General features: G+C 39.5%; 1 protein-coding gene across 4 annotated transcripts in view; it reads left to right on the top strand.

The window, feature by feature from the left end:
• The window catches only part of gpat2 (glycerol-3-phosphate acyltransferase 2, mitochondrial), a 95,370-nt gene that overhangs the window by 33,729 nt on the left and 40,419 nt on the right, over positions 1-21,222 (top strand). For all 4 annotated transcript variants that reach the window (XM_049485656.1, XM_049485655.1, XM_049485657.1 and 1 more), the window contains 4 exons: positions 3,626-3,742; positions 3,881-3,980; positions 12,780-12,913; positions 18,871-18,970. In XM_049485656.1, coding sequence (XP_049341613.1) covers positions 3,626-3,742; positions 3,881-3,980; positions 12,780-12,913; positions 18,871-18,970 — 451 coding nt within the window. The remainder of the gene's footprint in view (positions 1-3,625; positions 3,743-3,880; positions 3,981-12,779; positions 12,914-18,870; positions 18,971-21,222) is intronic.

Raw genomic sequence — 21,222 nt, 5'->3', positions numbered from 1 at the left:
CAGAGCAAATTACCTAACCCACTCATTAGGACTTCTCCCATCTCCTTGTGATGCCCCAACACCAGGAGGGTGAAGACTAGCACATGCCTCCTCCGATACATGTGAAGTCAGCTGCTGCCTCTTTTTCAACTGCGGCTGATTCAGCGTTACTGAGTAGCATCACAGCGTGCTCGGAGGAAAGCCCAGCGACTCGGTTCCGATACATCAGCTCACAGACGCCTTGTGCTGCAGCCATCACCCTTTGGAAAAGAGAGAGAAAGAGAGAGGGAGAGAGCAAGGCCGCTTGTGCTCTCTCAGGGCTCCGGTACTGAGAGACTAGAGCTACTAAAGCCCTAAAAGAGCACCACTGGCCTTGCTCTCTTTGCAGCTGCACATTCCTCCGAGTGCGCTGTGATGCTACTCAGCAATGTTGCATCAGCAGCTGCAAGAAAAGATGCGGTGGCTGACTTCACATGTATCGGAGGAGGCATTTGCTAGTCTTCACCCTCCTGGTGTTGTGATATCACTAGCGATCGGGGATATACAGGGTGAGACATGGGTGGGCCAATCAGCGTAGATAAAATGGGGGAAATTTAGAAATAAATCTTAAATCATAAACAAATGCAGTGCAGCCTGATCAGGAGCTTCCCTCACCACCTTTAAAACCTCCTAAAGAATGAGCTCTTCAAAGAGCACTTACTCTCATAGAGTTGTTGCTCTGTAGTCTGTGTCATGTTCATATTAGGACTTGCAGATCTAAACCAGAATTCTAGCAGAATTCTATTTTAACAAGCTTGTTCATTAATCAGTAAATCGACCTACCTGTGAGCTGTGGGTTTTGTCACTTTTAACTCTGGGTCCTGCATTTTGTCCCTTTTTTTCTCATCTTGTTCTCATTCTCATTTTCTTTTCTTCCTCCACAAACCACCCAGCACACCCCTGCCTTCTCTTCACTCCCTCGTTTCTGTTCTTTGCCGCGGGTCTTAACTTTATTTGGGTCCCTGACGTTTTAAATAACATTTTTTTATGGTCTAAAACAACATTCTCACTTTCAGACGTTTTTCATGCCAAGGGTATAAACAGGCCTCTTTAGGGACACTGGGTGAGTGTGTGTGCCACAGTGAGGACAGTGTGTGCTTTGTTAATGGGTAGTGTGCTGTCCTGTGACTCTTGGTGTGTGTGAGTGTTTGTGTGTCATTGTATTCGTTCACAACAATGTCCTGATTTTACCCAGAGATTAAGGGTCAATTTGGTAACTGAGTTTAGGGTAAGCTTCAGGTTTAAGGTTGGGTTTAGTCCTTTTTCTTTGTGTGTAAAAGCTTTAATCAGTCTGAGAGCGATCCAAACACTGAATCTGGACCTGAACCCCACCATCCCAAGCTGGAGACAGAATCAGGCGCCGCTATCCTCATGACCTGCTGCTCTTTCTGTTTTAGTCATTTCAGGTCAAAGTCATGTCTAAACCAGTACTGTATTTTTATACTATAAGGCGCACCAGATTATAAGGCACATTATCAATAAACGTCTATTTTCTGGACTATTTTCATACACAAGGCTCATCAGATAATAAGATGCATTAATTTTAATGTCAAACGAGAGCTGGATGTTAATCTACACAGATTTCTCTACTGAAAACTGTTAGTTTGGGTGAGTAAAGCACTTCTGTTTATTTATAGTTTAGATTTCCAGATTTCTACTTATGCTAGCCAGACAGTACAAAAGAATAAATAAAACTAAGCACATTAAGGATTAAAAAATGTATATAATAAGCAATAACTAAAAACGATAAAAAAAGAAAATAAAGGTAAAGAAAACAGCTAAAGCTATACAACTCTAACTTTAATAGTATAGAGTTTAGGCCTGGCTTTTATGCTTTTTTTAAGTAGAATATTGTAATGTGATGAGTTACTGAGTTTAACTGAGAGCTTCAATGTTAAAAAATGGAGAAAAAAAATATCAAGAAATATACACTAGTGTAGGTGCGTATTGTATATTAGAGAGAGTCTTTATCACAATGCTGCTGTTTTCAACAGTTTGGAGTAGGGCTGCAGCTATTGATTACTTTAGTAATTGAGTACTCTACTGAAAAATCAATTCGATTAATCGAGTAATCAGATAAAACCTAAAATAAGAGATTTCATAAAATAAGAAATTTCACTTAAAGCTCCACTAGGTAGGATTGAGATTTTGTGCTCGTGGGCTCCCCCTACAGTTGTAGAGTGTAATAAATGTTTCAGTCGGATTAGTTTCTCTTTCTTGTTTTCTGGCTTTCACAGACACATTCGGTCTCTTTCCAGCTTCTGCCAGAGTGTCTGTATGTTAGTTTGTAAAGAATGAACCAGTAGTCCTTGTAGAACTGTTAGAACTAAAAGTCGGAAAGCAGGTCACAGTTCTTGCGAGCGTTGGTCGTGGCTGCCTCTGAAAACTTACAGAGTCTGGTTTGAGCTTAGAGGAGCTCCGGCACAGACACGAGAGCACCGCTACTCCTCCTATTACACCTCAATGCAGCGCTGCAGTGAGTTTCAAGCTGTAATTTTACTTCTTTAAAAAGATCAAAAATCAAGGAAATCATACCTAGTGTTGCTTTAATAATGAAATGACCAACTGGTTTAATTTTTTAATTCACAACATACATTTCCACATTGCAAATACAAATAGAAATAAATAAAACACAAAATAGACATGAATATCACAAGTAATATTTTAATAATTAATAATGTAATTAATTAAATTAAATTATTTAAACGTAGGATTTCTTGTAAGTATTAAATATAGGGCGTTAATCAAAATTAACGGCATAAACATTGGCTTTATGTTGTGCATCTTAGCTTCTTAACAGCAGAGACGGCAGATCTGCCAGTGTTGGATAAGCTCCCTGCAATCAAGTCAGTGGATTCTCCTTCCTGGATGTTTTTGGAAATACCTGTGGAATAATGTTTTTCTTTTATTATTTATTTACGTTTTACACTACTCAGATCTAATTAATTGACATAACTAAGACTAAATGACATAATACAGTAACTTTAACATGTATTTACTCCACAGCGCTGTGTTTACTGTTTACATGAAGCCAGTATTAAGTCTAGAACTTATCTCCGTTCTAATAAACTAACCACTCCACAGCGCTGTCATGTTATTAAGGTACATTAATGTTAATCTCATTGATTCATTATAAATTAAATTTACCTGCTGTCCGCTCCAAAAAACTCCGCCTCCTGTTACCTTATTCCTGTTCGTTGGTGACGTAATGTAACGCTAAGAGCGCTATTTCACAGTCCGCGCTAAATTCAGTGCTCTGCGTTTTAAAATTAATTAAACGATTCCTCGAGGCACAGAAAATTAATCGATCAATTTTTTTAATCGAGTAACTCTATTTACTCGAGTAATCGTTTCACCCCTAGTGTGGAGGAAAATGAAGGTAGCTAGATAGGAGAGTAGCTTGCTTTTAGGATTAGCGTCCTTGCTAGCATACTCGATAACATACGACATATATCACACACGGCTCAACTCACCACTACCTGAACGATCTTTTCCACCTGATTCTGATCTTTAAAAAAAATTGTCATTTTCCCCGATTTCCAAACACATGATCAGATCAAGGACATCTCTAGTACTTGTGGGTGTGTGTGTTTGTGTGTGTATGTAGGGTGATTGCAGTGACTGGTCTAGGAGGACAGAAGGACGTGAGTGAGGAGGATGGATCTGAAGGATTGGGCAGCGTTCTGGCTGTGCTTCAGACAGCTGTGCGTCCTGCTGTGCTCCGGTCTGTGTGTCTGTCCAGCTCCAAAACACACTACAACTACTGTAACATACACACACACTCAATATGTACACACACACACACTTCAACTGAAGCACAGACCGGTCACTCTTTCTCTCTCTGTCTGTGTTTTTCTCTCAGATTGGTGAGCTGGATGCTGTTGAAGATGTTCAGGTTAATGTTCCGTAGTGTGCAGGTTAATCTGAACCAGCTGGCTGCTCTGCACCGTGCTTCACAGCTGGTAAGCTGCTCAACACATTCCTTCTCTGTCCTTCCATCACACTCCTATCTCTCTCTCTCTCTCTCTCTCTCTCCATTCATTCCTCCATTCATTTCCTTCTCTTCTGCTCTTTATCACTCTCTCCTCATCCACTGTTGCAGCTTCATTATGTCCCATCACTCTTACATTCCTCTCTCTCACACACACACACACACACACACACACACACACACACACACACCTTTCTACACATTCCTCTGTCTTTCCGCTCAGTTAGAGAACTGTGATCGAGTCTGTGAAGACCTTTTTTGTTGTTTTATTTGTGAATCAAACTCATAACATATATTTGTTTGATAAAGCAGTGGTGTTTTATGCCTAGGCAGCTGGTTAGTTAGTTTGTTAAATAATGACTTTTTTTTTTCTTTTTTTCCATTTTAAAGCTCTTTGGCTCTTTACTGAAGTTTTATATCAGACAATGTTTTTGCATAATGAACAGAATTTGCTATCAGATGATGTTTTTGATAAACAATCATCCTTCAGTATTAGACAATGATTTTGCTAAACAAATGAAACTTTTTTTTTTTCTTCAGTTCGATCAATGGTTTTGTTCAACAAGCTGCATTTGGTATATGACAATGATTTTCATTAAACAAATAGCATTCAGTATTAGGTAATGTTTTCTTTAAACAAACAATATTATAAATCAGACATAGATTCACTAAATAATAGGGCTGCAACGATTAATTGTCGACACAGAATTTCATTGCAGACGCTTACTTAATGTGTGATGGAGTGTGAGAGAGAGAGCGAGAGAGAGAGAGATGTGAGAAAAGGGTCATAGAGATCCTGAGCAGGAAAAGGCACAAAAAATTTTATTGCTTTAACAGCACTAAAAAATGTTTATTAAATGTTTTTTTTTTTGTATTAAAAATGTATCTGTTAATTAAATTAAGACCACTTAAATGGTTAAAAAAAATATATAAAATATTCACCATCCAATCATTTTTATTCCAACTTGAAAAATATACGCTTTGGAGGGAAATTATGGTAAAAGTATGAGGAATCGCTTGACCCTTTTTTCTGCAGCTTTGACTCCCAAACTTACCAGACTCTCGGCCGTTTCTGTGTGGTAGGAAGGAAGGAAATGTGAAAGGAACCAGAAGTTCAGAGAGCAAAAGCTTGAGGACCTCGGACCACCTTGTATGTGATTGGTCCAAAGAAATGGTAGAAGCAAATCAGCCAGTGTTGTGCTTGAACGAGTTCAAAAGAACGCGTTAATTGAAACCGCTAATTTTTTTCGTGAACGTTGAACTGAACGCAACACATTTTTAATAAAGAACTTGAACGTGAATTAGAGAGAGAGAGACCAACGACGAGAGCGCGGAGCACGAGGGCGAGAGAGAGAAAGAGAGAGAGAGAGACCAACGACGAGATCGCAAGGGCACGAGAGAGAGAGAGAGAGAGACCAATGACAAGAGCGCGAGGGCGAGAAAGAGAGAGAGACCGACGACGAGAGTGCAGAGAGAGAGAGACCGACGACGAGAGTGCGGAGAGCGCAAGGGCACGAGAAAGAGAGAGACCGACGACGAGAGTGCAGAGAGAGAGAGAGAGAGACCGACGACGAGAGTGCGGAGAGCGCAAGGGCACGAGAGAGAGAGAGAGAGAGAGACCAATGACAAGAGCGCGAGGGCGAGAAAGAGAGAGACCGACGACGAGAGTGGAGAGAGAGAGAGAGACCGACGACGAGAGTGCGGAGCGCGAGGACGAGAGAGAGAGAGAGAGAGAGAGAGAGAGAGAGAGAGAGAGAGAGAGAGAGAGACCGACGAAGAGAGTGCGGAGCACGAGGACGAGAGAGAGAGAGAGAGCCCGACGACGAGAGTGCGGAGTGCGATGACGAGAGAGAGAGAGAGAGACCAACCGACGAACTACAATGAGCAGTTTCAAAAAACGTATAGTGATTTCTAGCTTGTAGTGTGAAAAAAAGTATTTATTTGAATATCTCACAAAAAAAAGTAAAATGAACTTGAACAAGTTCAGAAAAGTTCACCGCGTCATAAGTAATTTGCATAAAGTTGGAAAAATATTAACTCCGTGTCGCTTTTTTTTTTTCGTCTTTTGTCATCTCTTGCCAGTCGTGGCGACAAATCGTGCCCTGCCATAGGAAATGAATGGTCGCTTGTCGCTTTGTTGCTTTCTAGTGTGAACGCAGGTTTAGGGAGATACTGTACTCTGTCCACACCATCAAAATTAAGTTATATGTTAAAGTAACTACAGACTTTAATCGTAAAAAAAATAATAAACTTTATTTTCTTAGACAAACAATAATTTTAGGGTGGAATCTCCTTGGGGGGGAAAAGTGAAAAAACTAAAAAAAGTATCCTAGAATGTCCTGAAAATAGTAACTTCCAGCCTGTGTGAATGTTTCCTATAATATACTTTCAAACTTTAATATACAGTAGATACATAAACTATCAAAATGTACTGTTTAAATTGATCTTGCGGCCTAAGAGTTTAGCTCTCGTCTCCAGTGCAATGAACCAATGGAGCGCATGACAAACAAATAATTGTGACTAATCGACTAATTAAACAAACAATCGAAAGATAGTTGACTAGTAAAATAGTCATTAATTGTAGCCCTACTAAACAAACAACACTTGCATCAGACCATGTTTTTTTTTGTTTAACAAACTGCATTTGATATCAGACAGTGTTTTCATTGGAATTATTAGATGGTGTTTTTGCTAAACTAACAGCATTTTGTTTCATTCAAATAAATTTAATAAAAAGATATTTATATATTAACACAAAGCACCTTTGTGCTTTGTGTTAATATATACCCTGAGCAAATGCTCATCTCTGTAAAGTCCAGGAGGAATGAATCAGAGCAGGCAGCAGTAAAAAGGAGAGCCAGGCTGGGCGTCTTCAGGAACAGGGCATCTCGATACATGTGAAAGAGATAGATAGAGAACACAGAAAGGAAGGAAAGAAAAAGGGGGATTAAAATGCTCTTTTTTTTTAACTTTGCTGAATAATGAGACAGGCCTGATTCTGGAACGCTGGAACCACAAATTGGATATCTCCAGGCAGGCCGGCTGGGCAGCATTTTGTTTTACTCATCAGCAGTTGCTGATAAGAGTTTTTGCTAACTATCAGTGGATGCTAATAGGACATTAATATTAGTCATAGTTTTGCTAAGTAATCAGAAAGCAGAATTTATATGGGTTTATCACTTTTAATGATCACATGCCCCATGCCCTGTAGTTCATTTCTCTGGTCCGAATCAGTGGATGAGTTTGTTTACTTGGAGAGTTTTCTCCCTTTGTTTGGTTTGTTTTCACACAGGCATAAACCTAAATGCACCAAAATGCGCATCCTCTGATTGGTCAGAGCTGTCTGGTGTTTAGGGTGCCGAGTGGTCCAGCGGTCTAAAGCGCTGCCACTATGAGCGGGAGGTCGCAGGTTCGAACCCCCACTCATGCAGATTTGCCATCAAGCTGCCGGCGTCAGAGGGAGCAAAATTGGTCCTGCTCCCTCTGGGTGGGTAGATGGTGCTCTCTCCCCACATCACTCCTAGGGTAATGTCTGCAGCACAGGGCGTCTGTGAGCTGATGTACCGGAACCGAGCCGCTGCGCTTTCCTCCAAGCTCGAAAAGAAACAGTGTCTGGCTTCACATGTATCGTAGGAAGCATGTGTTAGTCTTCACCCTCCTGGTGTGTTGGGGCATCACTAGTGATAGGGGGAGTCCTAATGAGTGAGTTGGATAATTGGCCGTGTAAATTGGGGTGAAAATGGGAAAAATTATAAATAAAATTATAAAGAGCTGTCTGGTGTGGGAGTAAATCTAAATATACAAAAAAAAGTAAATATAACGAGAAGATTCTGTGTTTTAGCGCAAATATCTGTGCTTTAACACTGTACGCTGAACGCTGCGCTTTCAAACACAGGGTTTCTACGTGCAGCGCAGATGAATACATAGTAAACTGTGTCACGCGGCTGTGAGAAGTGAACACAGCACAGACCACGCGTGTATGGACACAGCGTTTGTTCATATAGGTGTGGTAATTATCGTTATCTGGCTAATATATCAGATTATTGCAACCACTTAGTAACACAATAGCAACCACCCCGGATACCATAGCAACACCTTAGCAACCACCTAGCAATCACTTAGCAACACCATAGAAACCACCCCGGATTCCATAGCAACCACCCCAGATACCACAGCAACACCTTAGCAACCACCTGGCAACCACTTAGCAACACCATAGCAACCACCTCAGATGCCATAGCAACACCTTAGCAACCACCTAGCAACACCATAGCAACCACCACAGATACCATAGCAACACCTTAGCAGCCACCTAGCAACACCATAGCAACCACCCCAGATACCATAGCAACCACCTAACAACACCTTAGCAACCACCTAGCAACTACTTAGCAACATCATAGCAAACACCCCGGATACCATAACAACCACCTAACAACACCTTAGCCACCACCTCGGATACCATAGCAACCACCTAACACCTTAGCAACCACCTAGCAATCACTTAGCAACCACCCCAGATACCATAGCAACACCTAAGCAACCACCTAGTAACCCCTTAGCAACACCATAGCAACCACCACAGATATCATAGCAATGCCTTAGCAACCACTTAACAACACCATAGCAACCACCACAGATAGCAGCCAGCACTGCAGTCACACTCGCAGTTTCTGCAGGAACTGCAATCTAGTTGGAAACTGCACCTTATCAGCAGTTTAGCTCAAATAAAAGGACTATATTTAACAGCTGGGTCGGATCGAGACTGGATCACATTCTTACCACAAGCAAAGCGCTTCAGGGTTCGTTTGGGACCGCCTCTAGGTGGTCTCAGTCCAGTTCTTTTAATCCGCACCCGAATGCGATTACTGTTTTCACACCTGCTCAATCAAACCGCACTAAAGTTACAAACGGACCAGAGTTCGTTTTAACTGAACCAAACAGTGCTGGTTTGAAAACGCCCTCAGAATGAAAACTACACCATGTGCCCTCTGTAGCTAAAAGCCAAGGTTGAAATCGTGTCAGTGATGGGCGGTAGCTTTCTTCATCGCAGGGAGACGATGTACTGATGCAGTGTAGAAGCACGTATCACACAAGCTAGCCGCTTTCCGTCAAGGACGGGAGACGGGAGAAGATGTGGGCAGTGCAGTGTGTCGTGCCTCAGAGGCAGGGTGTGCTGCCTCAGAAGCCTCACTTCTCTATGCTGTTTGGTGCCCCTAAGTCCTTTTTATCTGTCTAGGTGTGGCAAACTGAATTCAGATTGGGGAAACTCAAGAAGAGGATGTTCTTTCTTCACAAGATCTCTCTCTGTCTCTCTCTCCAGACACACCTTCCAGAGTGGTCACACTTCTGCCAGCTTGTTCCCAGCAACCCTTTAATTCGAACTGATGTAATAATTCAATACTTAATGCATTAGAAACTGTTTTCCATCAGAGCTGCTTCTTTTTCTTGTGTTTTATTATTGTTATTATTTAGTTTTTTTTTTATTTTTAGTAAAGAATGTGGAGAGTATGGGATTAAACAAGCCACTAAATGTCAACTACCATATTTTTTGCTCATGTAAGGTTCACCGTGTTATAAGGCACACATTATCAATGAACGTCTATTTTCTGGTCTATTTATATACATAAGGATTATTTTGCACTGGATTTTAAGAGACACTTTAAGGAAATTCTAATTCAGCAGGTCTTACCGATGGGTGTTTAAGTAAAGCTTAGTTAAGTAAAGCTGAGCTAAGTAAACAAAACTGTAATTCTTTAAAAAAGTAAAACAAGTGCTGGATGTTAATCTACACAGATTTCCCTCCTTAAAACTGTTTATTTGGGTGAGTAAAGCACTTTTTATTTATTTACAGTAAGCTTAGATTTCCAAATTAGCATTATTGGCTGCTAGCGGTTAGCTAACCCTGAGTGTTCTGATAAGCTAGGGGGATATTAGCTAGCGGTACATCCCGTGTAGCTTGTTTTTAACAAGGTAAGCACACATACTACAGTGCGGTAACACTTGCCTCTAAATGACGAAAGAGCTAAAGCTGCTCCAGCAGTGCTAGCCGGGGTTAGCAGCAGGCTACAGGCCGATAATACTCGTCTCTGAACAGGAAAATAGTAGTTGGTGGCTAATGCTAATGCTACTCCAGCAGTGCTAGCCAGGGTTAGCAGCAGGCTACAGGCCGATAATACTCTGCTCTGAACAGGAAAATAGTGGTTGGTGGCTAATGCTAATGCTACTCCAGCAGTGCTAGCCAGGGTAAGCAGCAGGCTACAGGCCGATAATACTCGTCTCTGAACAGGAAAATAGTAGTTGGTGGCTAATGCTAATGCTACTCCAGCAGTGCTAGCCAGGGTTAGCAGCAGGCTACAGGCCGATAATACTCTGCTCTGAACAGGAAAATAGTGGTTGGTGGCTAATGCTAATGCTACTCCAGCAGTGCTAGCCAGGGTTAGCAGCAGGCTACAGGCCGATAATACTCTGCTCTGAACAGGAAAATAGTGGTTGGTGGCTAATGCTAATGCTACTCCAGCAGTGCTAGCCAGGGTTAGCAGCAGGCTACAGGCCGATAATACTCGGCTCTGAACAGGAAAATAGTGGTTAGCGGCTAATGCTAATACTACTCCAGCCCCGGTGCTGAAGAATTAAACTAAAACTCCTGTATAGCGCTGCACTTCAGTGTAGTGGCTTTACTGCTCCTTATTAACCTGACTGGTAAAATTCATACATAAAACGCACCGGATTAAAAGGCGCACTGACGATTTTTGAGAAAATAAAAGCATTTTATTATCGCCTTATAGTGTGAAAAATATTGCAGAATAAGAAGTGCTAATAATAAACTGCGTAATACTCAGACATGTATAAAGTAGAGATGTATAATAAAGAAATACAACTACTTCACTACATATTTTCACTTAATACTTTGTTACGACCCCTGATGGTATTGTTTTTTCCTTGTGCGCTATTTTGTTTTCTTTATTTTGGCAGGTTCAGTTAGTTGTCTTTCTTTGTTACTTGGTTTTATTTGTTATTTTGGAATATGCTCATCCCTGAAGTCATATTCCCTTATTTTTATCAATAAAAACATCCTGATTTAATTCATTTTCAGTGTCTAGTGTTTGGTTGACCTACAGTAACCTTTCTATCGATTCCTTATAGCCTTTAAGCATCAGTGTCCCATGCGCGCCAACATTCTGTCGGTGGTTCATGGTTTGTCTTTCGTTAAACCAGTTACAGTAGGTACTGACTGCTGTATCAGGAACACCTTACTAGAGGCACCTGATGTTTCAGAGATGCCCTCATGACCACTCTGGAGGAGCTGCAGGTATCCTCAGCTCAGGTGCGAAAATCTGTCCACAGGACAATTCTGGAAAAAAAACCTGTTGAAGACTGCAAAAGACCTTCCAGGAAGACAATGACCTTAAATATACAGGCAAAGCTACAGTGGATTGGTTTAGATCAAAGAATACTCATGTGTTAGAATGTCTCAGTTAAAGTCCTGACCTGAATCCCATTGAGCTTCTGTGGCAAGACATTAAAAAACTGCTGTTTACAGACGCTCTTCATTCAACATGGCTGAGCTTGAGCTATTTTACAAAGAAGAATGAGCAAAAATGTCAGTCTCTGGTAGAGACATACCCCAAAAGACTTGCAAGCTGTAATTGCAGTTAGAAAGGTGGCTTCACTAAAGTATTAATATAAGAGTTATGAATACTTTTGCACTTTTTCACAAATTTTAAAATATATACTCATTCCAATTCACAATGATGTGATCTGGACTATGTGGTGAACAATCCATGTATGATAATATTTCTCCTGCTTCACTCTTTCATGTAATCAGGGAAGAAAATAAAATCAATTGATGGTTTTTGAACCTGGTCTATTTATTCAGTATATTCAGATAGTCAGCTGACCTAATTCTTTCAGCACATACAGATGCTGAACCTAAACCTGCAGACCAACTGCAGCAACACCAGATCATTTGTTTAGTTAAACCAGGTGGAGATTGGCAGTGTATATATCATATATTGGCATTCAGAAAAAAATATTGAGATGTGAGTTTCGATCTATATCGCCCAGCCCTACCACAATATACCTTCAGAGTTCTTGTGGAGTCACAAGGGGGATCTAATATGGCGTCACATCAATGTCAAAAGGCGCAAAAATAACAGGTGAAAAAAATGAACCAGTGTGTTTTAACATTTTAAGTGTGTAAATTAACTTCTCGTGAGCACAAATGTGAAACTAGCGAGCAAAAATGTTGCTCTTGAGCTTAATTTTTCACATTGATGTGACGCCATAATCTAAACCATATTAGGTTGGAGTTTATTTAATGTTATGGTGGATCAATATATGAAAGAAGGTGTTAATTGTAAAAGTTGTTTGAGAACGCCTGAGTGGTGTTTAAAGTCAGAGTGTGAGTGCAGAACAGATGGAAAAGCACAGTCGTCCTCTAACTGCAGCTTTACATTAAAATTTAATGGAGCCTCGTCAGAGCTGGTTACAGGCCGTGGAGGCAGTGAGCACTCGAGGGCACTGCGTGTATTTGTCGTTTTGTGTTTTTTTTTTCTTCTCTTTTTTTTTTTTTTTGGTCTTTGTAATGTAAGTGCTTCAGTGGACACCACTCCAAAAAACGAGTTCAAAAACAAAAGTTCGCGATCGTTCGCGTGGAGTGAAGTGTGGGTGAGAGCACTGCTCTTGTGCGCACTGTAATGAAGGGTCATTCATTGCTTTACTGCTTTTCACACAGTAATTTGTGTGAATGTGTGTGTGTGTGTTGCAGAGTGGTCCAGTGGTCTATGTATATATTCGCCAAAGTGCTTTTGATCAAGCTCTGATCTGCCTGGCTCTCTTCTTTCACAACCTGCGAGTTCCCTACAGCGTCTGCCCAGTGCAAGTCCAGCACGGCTGGAGAAGGTAAAACACACACACACACACACAGCAGTACATGGAGATGGACAATAGGTGCACGGTTTATCTGTTGATTTATCTTGGCTGGAGAATTAAGCGGATTTCATTATCTGAAGTCAGAAAATGCCAGCTTTCTCATCCAAACAGAGAGCTGCAGTCCAGCAGACGTCGGTGTTGTGGCTGGAATTTACACTGTGGGTCTGCACTTCTTAAAAAAAAAGAAAGAAAGAAATGTCTTAAACTTAAACTCTAAACAAAAAGTTTGAGAAAGTTTTCCCCTTAAGCCAATGTGGGCACATTTTTACTAATAGTAACATTTTATTATTTTTAATATTTTTAATTCAATTTAATAGTATTTTTTACAACAGTAAAATATATTTATGGTATGAATTTAACATCAGTATTTATCTAAAACATTACTGTGAGCTTATTCCACTAACCATGAATTAACACACTGAACGCACTCTGCTAACAGGCTGACTAAGAGCTGCAGAACTAACCATAAACTAACTATGCAAATTGCTAACTACCACCACTACTACTACTACTAAATAACACACTAACAGTGAGGTAAAAAGCTAAACCCCAGAGGCACAGAGTGGTCCAGCTTTGGAAGGTCGCTGGTTTGAATCCTAGTCATGCAGCTTGCCGTCAGCTGCCGGAGCCCTGAGAGAGCACAATTGGCCTTGCTCTCCCTAATGGTGGGTAGATGGTGCGCTTTCCCCACATCACCCCAAAGGGTGATATAGATCAGCACAAGACTGTGTCTGTGAGCTGATGTATCAGAACCGAGTCCCTGTGCTTTCCTCCGAACTCGCTGTGATGCTACTCAGCAATACTGCATCAGCAGCAGTTCAAAAAGAGGCAGTGTCTGACATGTGCTAGTCTTCACCCTCCTCAGGTTGTGGCTAGGGGTGTGCCATATCATATCGTACGCAATAATATCGGCAAAATTTTTAATATACAATATTATAACCTGAAATATCGTGCCATTTCCACCATCCCTATCTATCACATCAGGGTACAACTTTTTTGCTGTTTTTAGCAGAAGAAAAATTCTACTCTACTAGAGACAGAACATATCTGTCCAGTATCACTTATTTTACTTTAAACCTGAATATATGGAGATATTTGGAGTGCATTATTAGTATTATGACATTCTGGATCATTGACCTCTGTTAGAAATCTCATAAAATACTTGTAATTTTAAATACCGTGTTTTTTTTTTTTTTTTCATATCGCAAGGAGTATCGTTATCGCGTAAATACCATGAAATATTGTGATATTATTTTAGGACCATTTCGCCCACCCCTAGTTGTGGCATCCCTGATAATGTGGGACATACAGCTGAGTAGCAGCTGAATGGGTGGAGCAATTGGCCTATCTAAATTGAGGAGGAAAATCTGAAGAAATTAGAAATAATAAATAAAAAAAAAAAAGCAAAATGCTTTGATGTCCGTTTGAACTGAATTGAGAACGTGGTCTCAAACTGTGTGATACACTTAATGTGGCTAAAAAGCTAAAAGCAACAGCCACCTTCAATACTAAATTATGTCTGTACTTTTATCAGGGTTCTAGCAAACAATTAGTTATAAAGTGCCAGAAATCACACAAGCAAGTATATTGGAGATCACTAAGCTCTGGAAAAAATAAGAGACCACTTAAAAATGATGAGTTTCTTTGATTTTACCAAATCGAAACCCTCTGGAATATAATCAAGAGGAAGATGGATGATCACAAGCCATCAAATCAAGCTGAACTGCTTGAATTTTTGCACCAGGAGTGTAAAGCATAAAGTTATCCAAAAGCAGTGTGTAAGACTGGTGGAGAAGAACATGCGAAGATTGATGAAAACTGATTAAAAACCAGGGTTATTCCACCAAATATTGATTTCTGAACTCTTAAAACGTTATGAATTTGTACTTTTTTGTGCATTATTTGAGGTCTGAATGCACTGCATCTTTTTTTTCCCCAGCCATTTTTCATTTTCTGCAAATAAATGCTCTAAATGACAAGATTTTTATTTGGAATTTGAGAGAAAGGTTGTCCGTAGTTTATAGAATAAAAAAAATGTTTATTTTACTCAAACATATACCTATAAATAGCAAAAAAATTTATACTATTGCATAAATAGAAACTGAAGTGGTCTCTTCATTTTTTACAGAGCTGTATGTGGTGAATTAAGCATGCAGTTAGCATGAAGCAGTTAGCATGGTTCTAACTTTGTCAGCAAGCAGATGAATTTGTACCTATTTTCCTCAAAGGCTTCTCCTTCATTCTTTCCAATTATGAATCTACAACTTTATTTATAAGTGACGCAGAGTTCAGACACTGATCATCGTGGCTGGCTGAAAGGGACACATTGACCAGCGTGGCCTCTGAGCTTGAGAACAGTAGATCATTTACTGTTATCCGCTGGCCGTATTGGACAGGTCAATTTGAATGATCTCATTAATTTCAGTACACACTATGTGCTTAGCGCAGCACTTTTTGAAAGTACAGCACTTGTCAAGGCACATATTACTCTTGCCAGTGGATGCTGGTGCATGTATTAAATAGTGAACGGTGTATAAGGGTGTATAAATAAGCCAGAATGTGCTGGAAACGCTGGAGTTAGTGAAGCGGAGCAGATGGGGAATGAGCATTTACATACTGTAGCAAGTAAGTGAAGCTCAATTCCACACAGAATGGATTTTAGTTATTGCCAAAGCCAGAGTAATTAATAGCTGCTTATTCAAATTGTACTGTTGGGAGGCCGTAACGCATTCGGTTCAGCTCGGTCTCAGAAGAGGTACATAAACATGCTCAGAAGTTAATGCTCCTAAGACTCCACGCTTTTATGTTCCTCACAGATTTATAAAGATCCGGAGCAGATTGCACGTGAGATGATTAACACCAGCTTTACAGCAATGGTGGTGCATCAATAATGAGCGTTGCATACATTTGTAGTCTTGTATACTATATGGAACCATAGACTGTGTATAGCTGGACAGAGCATTGTCTCTCAAAAGTGAAGCCACCACAGGTCAGGCGCCCCCTGCTGTTCGGTTGCAAAAAGCTGTTTAACCCCACCCATCCTCATAGGTTTTAATGGCAAAACAGACAACTTTCAGATTTTCACATTTTTTTCCAATATACTGTAATTCTACCTCCATTATTTAAATGCAGCAGCTAGTGTAACCTCTGCTTATACTGTCAATTTTTTATATCCCCACAGAATTCGTTTTTTAAAACGTTATTCAACTCTATTCAAAAGGTGTGGTTATTGTAAAAGGACTGGGTTACACCTAGCCGGGGTGGACCAATGACTGTATGGGTGGAAGTCATGGGACCATAGACTGTGTGAGCTCTGTGGAGGCAGCCCTCAGGGGCGGGTTTATTCAAATGAGTAGGCTGTGTCTCCACAGTCTTTCTCCCTCCTCTGGTCTCTACTGCGCAGAATCGGGTGTCAGGATCGCAACATGGAGGAAGATTTTGGCTTCATTTTCATTGAATGAATGAATGGGAACAGCGACACGGCGTCCACCTTTTTTACAGTCGATGATATGGACAAAAGTATTGAGACACCTACATGCTCGTTTATTATTCTTCCGAAATCAAAGGTATTAATAGCAGGGTTCGTACGGACGTGAAAAACCTGGAAAAGTCATGGAATTTGAAAATAGCGATTTCCAGGCCTGGATAAGTTTTGGTAAAATAACACCCATAAAGTTTTGGAAAAGTCATGGAAGTCTTTGTAGTTTAGTTTATCATAAATTTTCTCCAATTTTGAGCTAACAAATAAGTCAGGTTAGAGTTAATTCAGTAATTTAGCCTTTACACAATGGAGCTCTCAGGATCTGATACACATTTTATTATTAAAGATTGTGTGTCATTGTTATTATCTGATTCATTTTAGACCTACTATATTATATCAATTTTAATTATAGTTTTAGTTGATTTTTGGTTTTGTTGTCCATGTCTGCACTTATGTTTTTAAAAGATCCGTATGGTCGTGAAAATTTGCCTTGAAGGCATGGAGAAGTCATGAAAAAATCATGGAAATTTATTGGCTGAAACTGGGGGTGGGCGATATGCTCCTAAAATAATATCACGATATTTTATTACATTTTCGTCATAACAATACTATTGGCGAAAACACTGAATTTAAAAAACAATTTTAAGTTCGCCCTACTGCAACAAAATGAAAATTAAATTTTATTATTGCATAGGATACGATATGGCACACCACTAACAGATACTAAAAAATAAAAAAATAATTTTATCAGATTTGTAACAGAAATCAGTGATCCAGAATGTCATGATACTAATAATGCACTACAGGTATCTCTATATATCCAGCATTAAAGTAAAATAAATTATTCTGGACCGATATAATCTATCTCTAGTAGCTATATGAAATATGAGAAAAGTGTGGAATTTACTTTTGTTAAAAAAAAAAAGTAGTACCCTGATGTGATAATTAGGGGTGGGTGATATGGCCGATATTTCAGGGTATAATATCGTTCACGATATTTAAAAATGTTGGCGATATTAACGCTTACAATACGATATGGCACACTCCTAGCTGAAATGTTAATGAACCCTTTAATAGTTTAAGAAAACCCTTTTTTTAGCATTTAAAGGAAGCTGGCGGCCCATAAGCAACCGCCAGTTGTGTGTGGTTGGCTTGACCCCGCCTGCGCCTCACATGGTTCAGGGAGCTGTCCACATAGTGGTGCTGCCCGGGCACCCGCACCACAGAAAGCAGTCTGGTGTGATGTTGCCTGTGGTGCGCTATGTTGCATTGGGCTGGGCTTCGATGGCTACAGTAGTGTACCTCTTTGAGAAAGTTTAAAAAACATGCCATTTGAAGCCGTTTTACACTATTGACAGTAGGGCTGCAGCTATCGATTATTTTGGTAATCGAGTACTCTACTGAAAATCGTTTCGATTAATCGAGTAATCGGATAAACATATTTGCTTACTTTAAAAGCTATTAAAAATACACAAGAGAAAACAAGAATTTTCACGCAAAAATGAGTGACCAATTGGTTAAATTTTTTAACTCACAACATACATTTCTACATTGCAAACACAAATAGAAATAAATAAAACACAAACTAGACGAATACAACAAGTAATAATTTCATAATTAATAATTTAATGAATTAAGTTAAATTATTTCCACATAGGATTTCTTTTAAGTATTTAATATAGTATATTAATCAATAAAAAAGGCATAAACACTGATTTTATGTTGTGCATCTTAGCTTCTCAACATCAGAGACATTGCCTGTTCTGCTAGTGTTGGATAAGCTCTCTGCATTCTTTTATCAAGCCGGTGGATTCTCCTTCTTGGACAGGGGATGTTTTTGGATATACATCAAGACCTGTCGAATAATTGTGACAACAGAATTATTAAAAACAACAGAAGTATTAAAAATGTGTTTTTTTTGTTGTTGTTTATTTACATTTTACACTACTCAGATCTAATTAATTGACATCACTAAGACTAAATGATATAATACAGTAAGTTCATGGTCTGGTGAGACATTGTGTACGACCCCTGTTAGTGATATGAGGGACACTAACAGCTCAGGATTATGTTCAGGACATCCTGCAGCCACATGTGTTGCCTTTAATACCAGAGCATCCAACTGGCAATTTTCAGCAGGATAATGCTCTCCCACACACAGCAAGGCTCCTCCGTTTTTGGCTAATGAGATTTTAAGCAAATACTAAGCTGAAAGTCTAGATTAAATCTCTTCACTGAACAGCTATCATTTTGCCTTATTAGCACCCCTATTATCTCTCTAAAAAAAATTAAGCCCACAACCTTCAGCATTTTTTTTGGCTCGTGTTACAGGATTGGATCGAATTTACCCCTACCACCAGTCTGTACATTCCTTACCACAGAAATGCGTAACTTTATGAATTCTGAAGTGTGTGTCAGTTTGATTGACTGTGTTCTTCCTCTTCAGGGCTGTTCTTCAGAAACTGGGTGTCATTTTGCTCCCCCGCCACGTAGACACAGAGCTGCAGGCAGAAACAGACCGCTCGTACTCGCTCACCATGACCTCAGTAAGTCTTCAAGCTCTGGATGCTGTCCATTAAATAAACACCAAGGCCATGCTGACTTAACAAGCTGTTTGATTGATCACGTTTGAGATATATTTATTTTATTTATTTTTACTGTACACACATATTGCTTATATTTCTGCTATAGGTAATTACTGCTTCTGCACTTTATTTGACCTGAAGGACGTAAAGGAGAAGCGATATTGGTTAAGCTTATTGAGTTAACTTTTAACAAACGTTTCCAGACAAATTGGAAAACAAAAACATTAGTCTTATAGAATATAAACCAACTGTTATATAAAACTGCATTATCAAGTAAACACAATCTTGGTTACAGTATTCATCTTTTTCTACTTTATTGAGTCGTAAAGACAATGAGATAACAATGTAGTGCATTCATATCATTCATTTACCTGAACTCAGTTACATGCAAACTTTTTTTTTGTCTTCCTTGAAAAGGTTCTGTTTTGTTCGCTTCTTCCCACAACAATGCACAATGGTTTCTTTGTTCAGTGAAGCTTTTGTTACGGTGCTACTGTGATTGAGAACAGTTTCAGTATTGTGTTGGTATGAATGTCTTTCTCCCTAACAACGATTCAATCAGATATATAATATCATCCTGACATTTTGAGGCATGTAATGCCTCCTTGTATAGATGCAGTGATTCTGTGTTTCATCAAGGTTGTCTGAGAAAGCTGTATATACTATACCTCCCAAAGCAAGGTTTGTTTGACTATTGTGATTGCTCCAAACCGTGCCCGGGAACGCAACGGTGAACTTGGACTTGAACAAGATGATTTCAGTAATGCAACATTCCTGTAAACAAACATGCCGGTGAAAAGCACCCCCTCTTGGGAGTGTGCGCTACATTGCTGTGTATGTAACTGTGACTGAGATAAGCGTGATTTGCTGCGTATTCCTAAGTAAGTTCGAGCGGATTATCTCTGCTTTTATCAAGAAGATGGTGCGCACATGATCCAGAGAGAGGGTGCTTTTCATGGCGGGGATTGTTAAATTTAACACAACACCAGCAACCCACTGAGCAGTGAGTAATGATGTAAGTGTGCTCGGGCACGGATTGTTTAAACGCAGTGTGAGTGCAGGCCAGTGAGGAAATGAGTAGGGGTCAGAAACGTGCTCCAGCTTGATTCAACCAAACCGTGCTTAGTGTGAGGGCACACCTAAACTCTATACGTCAGTGTTTTTGGACATACATGCCAACTTAAGAGATGTATAGGACCCTCTGAAGCAGATAAACTTGAGCCTACTTTCCTATTTTTCGCACTATAAGGAACACTGTCAACGAACGTCTATTTTCTGGTCTATTTTCATACATAAGGTGCACTAAATTATAAGATGCATTTTAAGAGACACTATAAGGAACTATAAGGTACTAATTCAGCAGCTCTCGCCGCTGGGTGGTGGTGAGGGTACCTAGCTAAGCTAAGTAAACAAAACTGTAAAAAAAAAAACGAGCACTGGATGTTAAGCTACACAAATTTCTCTCATTTTATTTCTTTATCTCTTTTTTTTTATTTCTCTTGTTAATTTGGGTGAGTAAAGGACTTTACTTATTTACAGTAAGCTTAGATTCCCGAATTTCTCCAGCACTAAGGCTTGAGCATTAGCAATAGTGGCTAACCGGTAAACGTGAAGGCTGCAGTCCGATATACTTACATCTAGTGCTGGACGATATGGCCAAAATTTATATCACAATATTTCCTTAAATTTCGGTCGAGACGATATAATTTCGATATCGATTCTAAATAATTTGAAGGCCTCAGAAAACTGCTAAGAATCCCTGCAGTACTGCAAATTTAAATTATTATGTAACTGTGTATTTGCACTTTTTGTATGGCTGGCATCAGATACCCTCATTATATGCACATCTATCTATCTATCTATCTATCTATCTATCTATCTATCTATCTATCTATCTATCTATCAGAAATCTGTACCTACTACTGTCTGAAAATTTAATTTAAGCCTTTGAAACCTCCTTTCACAAAAACTTTAATACGTTAGAAATAAAAGTAGTCAAAATAAATCAATGCTCAATATTATTTGCATATAGCAAAATAATAACATGACATCCCTGTCAAACATAAGCCTATATAACTATTACCAATATAAATAACTTTACATTACAACAGAGGCAGAGCTTCTTATTCTTTGTGAACAAATTTAACAGATTAAAACAAGTGTTTCAACTAGGATATAGAATACAATAAGCCTTTATATACATAAAAGCAAAA

Source organism: Astyanax mexicanus, chromosome 12 (genome assembly GCF_023375975.1).
Source record: "Astyanax mexicanus isolate ESR-SI-001 chromosome 12, AstMex3_surface, whole genome shotgun sequence".
NCBI lineage: Eukaryota > Metazoa > Chordata > Actinopteri > Characiformes > Acestrorhamphidae > Astyanax > Astyanax mexicanus.
The sequence above is the reverse complement of the archived record's forward strand: the minus strand, read 5'-3'. Positions and strand labels throughout refer to the sequence as shown.